General features: G+C 36.9%; 2 protein-coding genes across 2 annotated transcripts; both read right to left on the bottom strand.

Moving 5' to 3' along the window:
• Positions 1-2,280: 2,280 nt before the first annotated feature.
• On the bottom strand, positions 2,281-2,748 carry HELRODRAFT_134947 (hypothetical protein; the record flags this gene model as incomplete). Its single annotated transcript, XM_009027604.1, has 1 exon — positions 2,281-2,748. A coding segment is annotated over one exon (468 nt), but the record flags the coding sequence as incomplete, so codon positions are not given.
• Positions 2,749-5,456: 2,708 nt separating this feature from the next.
• HELRODRAFT_163840 (hypothetical protein) lies at positions 5,457-7,196 on the bottom strand (the record flags this gene model as incomplete). The annotated part of the gene is made up of 2 exons (XM_009027603.1): positions 5,457-6,482; positions 6,636-7,196. 2 exons carry the CDS (start codon positions 7,194-7,196, stop codon positions 5,457-5,459), a joined length of 1,587 nt encoding a protein of 528 aa, XP_009025851.1.
• Between the last annotated feature and the right edge of the window lie 2,185 nt (positions 7,197-9,381).

Genomic DNA, 9,381 nt, shown 5'->3' with positions numbered 1-9,381 from the left:
TAACCCCTGTCGCCTTACCTAGTTTCATTTCTCTAACTGCTTTCTCTACTTCCTCCCTCGTCACCTTCTCTATAGGTCCGTGTGTGACCGCGGATTCCACATCTCCATCCCACTCATTCTCTTCATTCATCAACCTTTCCATATGAGCTTTCCACACCTGAGCTTTTTCTTCCTCATCTATGCACAACTTGCCAGATCCATCCCAAACACATCCATTCCCTATAACATCTTTCCTATCCCTCATTGACTGCTTTGCTACTTTGAACATTTTCCTCGAACTCACATCAGATTCCATTTCCTTCATTAACCTATCTGATGCTTTCGTCATTGCAGTTGCCACTGCCTGTTTTGCAACCTTCTTAGCCTTCCTATACTCAGACTCCGCTTCCTCCGTCATGCATTCGCCTTCTCATGCATGTACAAAAACCACCAACGTATTCAGGTTTATACTTTAATATTTCAATTAATCTGCTAAAAAAATTTGAATTAAATTTTTAACATGAATGTTTTAAATTGAATTATTATTATAGTTTGTATTATTAGTTTAAATTTTAAAAAGTGTTTTAATATAAGTCAGCTGCACCTGACTCACACGCCTTGTATGTATGATGCGATGCTTGTGCTTGCATGCAATTGTATATGCATGTACGTAGATATGTATGTACGTCTCTATATGTTTCTCTCTGTCTGTTGGTCTATATGTTTGTATTTTTAATTTAAATTATATATCTGCATATACATATATATGCAGATAAATTAATTTTAATAATATAAAGTTCTAATAGTTTATAAGCATTATTTAAATGTTCCCGCACATCGCTAAAACGTTGTCGACTGTTTTTATGTTCGTTTCTTTATCGCCTTTTTTACTGTCTAATGATGAAATATAAATTTCAAAGATGCATCCCTCATATATATACATCACTATTCTAGGTTACGTCTATGTTAAGTTTAAGAATCTATTGTATTTGTATGTGGATGTATGAAAGCGCAGGTGTGTTTATTTAATGTTTACAAGTGTCTAAAACATTCTTTTAATTTTGTAATCAATTCTATTGATATATGGTGTTTTATATACATGTATATATAAAACATATATAACTTGTATATAAATATATAACTTAATAAATTTTGATGATCATTTTTGTTCTAAGTAATTTCTGCTCATTTTTGGTTAAATTTAACTTGTTTTCATTGGCTAGCTATACGATTTTATTTTCATTTATATTATTTTCATGTAGGTATATGTTTTTATTTAGTTTGAGCTGGGTGGCCATATATATATATATATATATATATATATATATATATATATATATATATATATATATATATATATATATTAGGGTGGTGTGGTTCAAAAAAATTTTTTTTTATATTTAAGTGCACACCCCCTATATTTTTTCCTTAGCTGAAAGTTAGCATGTGTGCAAAATTTCATTCAATTCTGACAATATTTAGAGGTTGCTCAATTGTAACGGGTTCGATATTAACTAAACGCAACGACAGATATATTATTAATCCTCCTTTATTAAAACCTAACTAAATAATTAATCGAATAAACCAAATTAACGAAAATGCAACGATACAATAACCAACTTTACTAATGTCGACTCCGGCACAAGAGCCGCAGAAAAGAAAGAGAGTTAACTTATTTGCGTAGGCTATTTATAGGCATGCACGGTGCTCTCTCCTAGGTAAGCGCTTGTACTTTGGTCTAGTAATCGACCCACGTGACCATACGGCGCTCTCTCCTAGGTAAGCACACGTGCTTTGTGCTAGTACTTATTCCACGTGATCATGTAATGGAACAATTTCCATTACATACCTCCAACGCCTAGGAGGATGAATGTAACATTCATCACACATACAAAAATAAAAACTAAACAAAACCAAAATCAATGTCCAAAAATGCGATAAATTTTTCTTGACTTTTATATCCTGGAGGAAAATTTGGCAACCTTACGTGCACCTGGACGATAATAGAATTGTGTATTATACTCTTGATTTTGGATAAGCAAATCCATGATCGGAATTTTAGAATAGCCCAAACTGAAGTAATCTTTGTGCCTCTTTAACTCGGGCATTGTATAGTCTGGCATTGGCACAGCTTCGCATCTGATGTTGCTGGTGATGTTGGCCACCACTTCTATTCCTTGATGGATCTGATCTTTCTGAGTCCTGTCTGACTCTGGTCATATAATTCATTGGGGGCCTGTTCGAGTAAAAATGAGGTTGCATTTGACTGTTGAGATGGAAGCTTGGCCCCGAACCGAGAAGGGGCTCAACTTTGAAATCCTCCAGTCTCTGATACTTGCTGAGCCATCCCCTCAACCTGCCATCGACCAGCACATGTTTCCTTGAATATTTGAGGAAAGCCCAGAACTTTTCCAGGCCATATAACTGGCCATTTTGATAATCTTTGATGGTTTCCTCTTGGAAGTGCTCAAGCAAGTCAGGTCGATATCTTTTCTCCAAACCATAACTATAGAACCGAAACAGACATTCCAAGCCATACCTGAACCCTTTATTGGCATCTTCAATGGCAAGTTGCCTGAACTCCTCGTACATTTTTTGGTGAAAGTGGTGACGAAGAAAAAATGACCAAAACCTGAAAAGAGTGTTCATTTCTGTAGACTGCCCGATCCCAACCTTCCGACGATCTTTGAGGCATTTGGCTCGGTAAGAATTGTACTTGTGCCAGGTGAAGTTGTTGTCCTTCAGTAGCTCATGGGATGGGTGTTCCAACGTTACACACGCCACTGACAAGCTTTTTGAAACTGTGTGACTTCTTTCATTGGTTGTCGACGATGCTAAGGACGCGTATGTTGACGGAAATTCTACTGGAACATGTCTTGATGTCGACGGCTTCGCAGAAGTTTTGAGGCTCTCCGAAAAATTCTCGGCATTGGACGATCTGGGTTGTAGAGTCTCACCCGAAGATTTATGATCATATTTTGAGGAGCTGATGTTGTCAATACTTTTATAATTTGTTATTTCATCATTAGTTTGTTCCTGATGTTGTTGCGGTTGCTTTTTTGACTGCCTCTGCTGTTGACGTTTTTGTTGTGGTCTTTGTGTTTCTTTGTTCGTTTCACAGCGCATGACGTTTCTAGTGGCCGTAGGTGTATTTCTATTTTTCCATGTACAGTGCTTTGCAATATGACCAATCTTCCCGCAAGAAAAACAGGTTTGTTTGGGTGAAGCTGATTTGTTGTTGCTACTTCTATACATCTGGTGCTCATTTTCTCGAAATGATTGTATCTGATTGATACTCTCCGGTATACATGTATTGTCGCTCGAAACTTTCATGTTCATGGCAGTTTCATATTTGTCGATCGTTTGTGCCAACACGTCAGGACTCATCCAGGAAGCTGCTAGCTCTTGTGACAAAATAAATTCCAGAGTACGTCTTGATAGCAACTCTTTCATTCTATCTGCACATATCAATTTCATTGCATCTTCTAATCCCGTAATGTTACGGTTTTGAAAATAGTGGTTCAGCGTGCCGTATAATTTCGCCCCGAAACTCGTGTACGATTCGCTTTTCTGTCTTCTCAGGGCGAAGAATTCATCTCTCAATTTTGTCGGGTTTAACCTGAACTCCTGCAGAATGAGTCTTTTAATTTCGCTATAATCCTTCAGACCGTCGGCGGAAATAGTATGCAACCACGTTTTGGCCTTTTCGTTCAAACTCATTATCAACAAATTGGCTTTAATTTCTCCGTCTACGTGATAGTTTCGAAAAATTTTCTCTACGTGTTCAAAGAATGCAGGAATATCTCTTGGCTCTAACGGACAAGTTCCTATCAGATGTTTTAACGACTCCGCGAAAAATCGAGTCTGTTGCATTAGTTTTATCGTGTTATTATCCTCACTAGCATCATTGGCCACTCTTCGATTATTCATACCTTCTACCTCTAGTCGTCGAATTTCTAATTCTTGACTCTTAAGCCTGAATTCGGCTTCATCTTTTTCACGCTGTCTGGCCATCTCTGCTTCATCTCTTTCACGCTGTCTGGCCATCTCTGCTTCATCTCTTTCACGCTGTCTGGCCATCTCTGCTTCATCTCTTTCACGCTGTCTGGCCATCTCTGCTTCTTTGAGCTTATATTCCCTCTCATCTTTTTCTCTTTGTCTACCAATCTCCGCTTCTCGAAGCCTATACTCCATTTCTAACTGTTTCCTTTCGTATAAGGTCAACCCACCTTCAGCATCTTTCGACACAGCGCCCTCCGCCGCAACACTGCATGGAGAATCAGCGCTGTCCGCCAAAATTGTTGCCCACGTTTCTAACAGCTGTGATCGGCTCATCAATCGTACACTGGCTTCGTTGATTGATCTCTTCAGTAGCTTCCTTGTTATTTGTTCGTTCGACAGACGTTGTAATTTTTGTTGTTTCATCTTCGTCAATCGATCCATTATAATTCTGAATTCTCAACTTACAACAAACGTACAACAAATGTAACAACTTATAACTAAGTATTTAATTAATCTTTTTTTTTTTAAATGTCAAAACGTCCTATTAGTTATTTAATTAATCACCAATTAAATAACAACCCCACTTCTGGTACCAATGTAACGGGTTCGATATTAACTAAACGCAACGACAGATATATTATTAATCCTCCTTTATTAAAACCTAACTAAATAATTAATCGAATAAACCAAATTAACGAAAATGCAACGATACAATAACCAACTTTACTAATGTCGACTCCGGCACAAGAGCCGCAGAAAAGAAAGAGAGTTAACTTATTTGCGTAGGCTATTTATAGGCATGCACGGTGCTCTCTCCTAGGTAAGCGCTTGTACTTTGGTCTAGTAATCGACCCACGTGACCATACGGCGCTCTCTCCTAGGTAAGCACACGTGCTTTGTGCTAGTACTTATTCCACGTGATCATGTAATGGAACAATTTCCATTACACTCAATGACATTCAGTTTTTCACCATATTTAGCATATAAGCGAATATTGGTCAGTGCTACAATTTTGTGTTTAATGTTTATTTTGCAGTAAAATGAACAACATTCTTGTGAAAATCATGTAAGATTTAACAGTTTTACAAATTTATACTCAAAATAACAAAATATTCAACACTAAACAAACAGTTCTCACAAGGTAAAGGCAACTTGATTATGCCAAACGAAAGTTCAGTACTGTTAATCTTTGATTGAGAAACTGAAATTAACTTGAGGCAATTAATGTACTCAGTTTATGTTTTTCTGTTAATCACTCATAGTATGTCAGACTCAAAACATAGCAGCAGCTGCTTGAGCACTGGCTAATGTGCGCTTAGAGGAGTCCGGAATACGTGTTCGATTGTCCTCCACCACCTGTATCAGTTTTTGCAGTTCTGTTTCATTTTTGGTTATAGACTGGTTAAAATTTGTCATGAGTGCCACAGTGCGTTCTGCAGTGTCATTAACGACCTTAAGTGACTTCACAACATTTGCTACTTTTTGAATAAAGGAAGATCATTCCATGAGTCTGGTTCAGTTTCACGCAAGATAGCAACATCCATTCCAAGTGATAACAATGCAGCACGAGATGTACCTGATACCAGATCATGCAGTGGTTTGCTTTTCACCTGTTCCAGTTCAGTTGCAGGATATTTGACACCTCGCACACTCCAGTCAGAATCTACTGCAGTCATTGCTTCCACAATCAACTGCTTCTCAGCATTTGCAACCTTATTTGAGAACAATGACAGCCAAACCATTTCTGTACCGAGATACCACAGATGATTCTTCAACTTTTTTGTGGCAGCACTTGCTACATTCTTGTTGATTTCAGAGTATTGTTCAATTCTGCTCAGAAGTTGCAGGTCATTGACTTGTGCATCACTGGGTATTGGGCACAACATCCATGCTGGCACATATATATGGGTTGCAAATAGGCAGAATTCAGTTAAACTTTTTGTTTCAGTTGCTGTTAGCTTGAATTCATTGCGGAACAAATACATTTTGAGACAGTAGATCACTTTGGCCATCCATCTGGCCATGTGATATGCTCCAGGAACACGGAAATGGTACTTGCCATCAGTCTGCATTGGATAACCCAGCACTAAGAGACAGAGTTTAACCAACTCCTTGTAATCCTCTCGTGGGATGTATGAGCTGTCAGCTGAAAGAAAACATGTCAAAGATGGTACTATGTCAGACCGCATCATCTGTAGCAATGAGTGGTTCATCCTGTCATCATCAAGTGGCTTGTGGTTTGACTGACTTATATTTGGCCAGTAGGCTCGAAATCTTTCAAACATTCCAATGTTGGGGCCACGGCTTGGACCAAACAGAACTGTGAAAACTTCACCGATTATCAATTCATGTACATGGTGACGACAAGCAAAGTGCAAGAGATTTCTATGGAGCAGTTTCTCCAGCAAAACACATGCTCCACTTGACGTACCAGTATTGGCAGCAGTAGTATCAAAGCACATGCCTATAATGTCTTCACTAACGTCCCATAATTTGAGCAACTGAAAAGTTGCATTGGCCTGTGCTTTTCACGTGCTTGATGCAATTTTAACAATTCCTAAGATTTTCTCCACATTACAGCCAGTCACAACAACAGCCAGTCTATCAGTTCTGGAGTGTGGATCATCATTCATGATCTTCCCATCTCAGTGAACCAGAAGGGGTTTTCTGTCACGATCCTGAAATTGTTGACGAATACTGCTGTCAATGGTTGATCGATGTTGCTGTCGTTCACGATGAACTGTGGAACGTGACAGAGATGTATCCCTGATGTCTTGCCCACTAGCTTGTGCAATGGCTGCTGCTAATACTGTGAACTTTCTATCTGACAGGTTTATTCTATCCAGTGCTGAAGCAACTTCTGGCGACGACAACATATCCTGCACAGTTCGTGTTTTTTTGCTGGCACTGCTTGACAGACTGTCTTCTACTTCACTGATCTGCTTTTTGTAGTACACTGGAATTTCAATTTCATAGTTGTCCTCTGTGTCCTGCTGTTCACTATCACTGTCATCAGAACTAGATAAATGTAGTGAGGTACTTTCTGTCATCCGCTCCTGCTCTCGCTCTTTTCTCTCTTCTTCTTTGCATTTACGTTGTTCTGTGCGCTCTTCTTTCTTGGTCAGGTCTTTATCAATGCCACTCATTTGCATTCGTCGACTGCCCCTCTGGTCTTCAAGAAATTCTATATCTTCCTGAATTCGGATGAGCTGCATGGCGTGTTGGTGAGCAATATCAAACAGCATGTGCTCCTTTTCTTCAAATTCCTTCTCTCGTGCTCGTTGTGCTTCACTTTGTCTGTTTTTATTCTTTTTTATTAGCTTGTAGTCATCAACTACCGACTTTACTTTTTCAGTTTGAATTAGAAGCCATTTTATACGTAGTTAAATATGTACAGTACCGGTATTTCAAAATCACCTCAAATTACTAGTAAATCGAAACAGTTAAATTATGCAGATATTTATCCTATTTTACTTTTTGCTGACAACAAATATGGTGACCATAGAATATTTAATAATAATAATGCATTTTAAAATATCTAATATCTATGTTTTGAATTAAGTAAGTAACCAACTTTTGATACTTTTCCAGTTATATTTGTATTTGATTTCGAAATAATGAATTATCACATTTTTATATAATTTTGAGATGCATGAGCAACCTCTAAATTTAATTTGATTTGTCTTATTTTTGGTTTGTAAGTTTTTAGGACCCAATGGAAACTTTTCAGAGGGTGTGCACTCAAATCAGACAAAAAATTTTTTTCCCCATTCAAATGTGAACCACCCTAATATATATATATACATATATATATATATATATATATATATATATATATATATATATATATATGTATGTATATATATATATATATATATATATATATACACTCTACTTTGGTTATTTCTTGTTTTTTTCAAGTGAATAATTAGTTTTAAAATCTTCAACATCTTAAAATATAGCACGTTTACGTGTTTTCATTAAAAGTGTTATATTTATCGATAACGGATTCGACAACCTCCAACAAATTAAACTGATGTTGTTTTGCATCGAGATTAGTTACAAAAATGACACGAATAATAAAACGAAGATCATCGTGTTGGCAGATTATCTCGAGACAAAATGCACGTTAATACTTGATCTGAGGCATTTTGTGGACACCCCATGGACATGAAGAGAACAGACAAAATAGAACAGAGATAAAACAGAATAGGATAAACAGAGCGAGGATAAAACAGAACAATGATTAAAAAGAACATTTATCTTTAAATTTATTTATTCTTCAGCCCTTTAATTTATTTATTTGTAACGGTAGCTCTTTTATCCTGTCCTGTTTCATCCTGTCCTGTGTTATTCAAAACTTATTTTATCAAAGGACTGATAGATTGTGACATTAAAGGTTAAATTTCAGTTGTTTTAAGTCAAGTTTTTTTTACGATTTGTTATGAACCCAAGTTTAAAATACCGAGCGCTAGCGCCGAAAGTCTTTCATTTAAGGTGCCTATGAACGTATGTCGTGTGGGTGAGCAGGTCCTGGGCCAAAGAAGTTTAATTGCCACGAAGTAAAGAACGATTTGTAAACAGCTCTGCTTTTGTCTGAACTGCACGATAAAAGACAACAAAATATTTTTAGTTTATAAGGAGCCGAACTGAAAATTAATAGCTTTTGCTTTTTCTGTCAAAAACATCTAGAATGGAGAAACACTTAAGTAAATGTATTCTCACCGCCAGCTATCAAAACTAACAAAATTAAAATAAAATAGAAAAATGTAGGATAGGAATCAAATGCGGCTTACTTTTCTGGTTCACAAGTTTTTTGTGAGCAACTAATTTTAAAAAGTAAGTACGTAATAACGTCTTGATCCGTCAATGAAGATATATTATATCAGTTATTAATTATTAATTAGGATGATGTTGCTCGTGCCACAAGCAATAACATGGTTTCGTTCATCAATATACATATGTTCACTGTACAGTGGTACTAATCAAAGTGATAAAGAATATGTTGTAGTCATCAAAAATTCTGTCGGCGGTTGGTGAGCCAAGCCAGGGAATGGTCTGTTGTCCTTATTAATGTCATTATTTCCTAATCTTCTGCTCCGCAATTCTTATAACTTGTTATCTTAATTAAAATGGTTTTTTTATTGTCATTATCAACATTATTTCACCAACAAATTTGCTGTTGGTAGTATTGTTATCAACGTCTCATATGGCTTTTTTATTGAATAAAAATAATCAACACTGAACAACCGCACTGAAAACATGACGGAACAACAACACTGAACACCAACTGTGAACAACAGCAACTCTGAGCAACAACAACAACAACAATGAGCAACAACAATGAGCAACAGCACTGAACATCAACAACTCTGAAAGCACCAACACTGCACAAAAACA

Source organism: Helobdella robusta, assembly GCF_000326865.2.
Source record: "Helobdella robusta unplaced genomic scaffold HELROscaffold_5, whole genome shotgun sequence".
Classification (NCBI taxonomy): Eukaryota; Metazoa; Annelida; class Clitellata; order Rhynchobdellida; family Glossiphoniidae; genus Helobdella; species Helobdella robusta.
The sequence above is the reverse complement of the archived record's forward strand: the minus strand, read 5'-3'. Positions and strand labels throughout refer to the sequence as shown.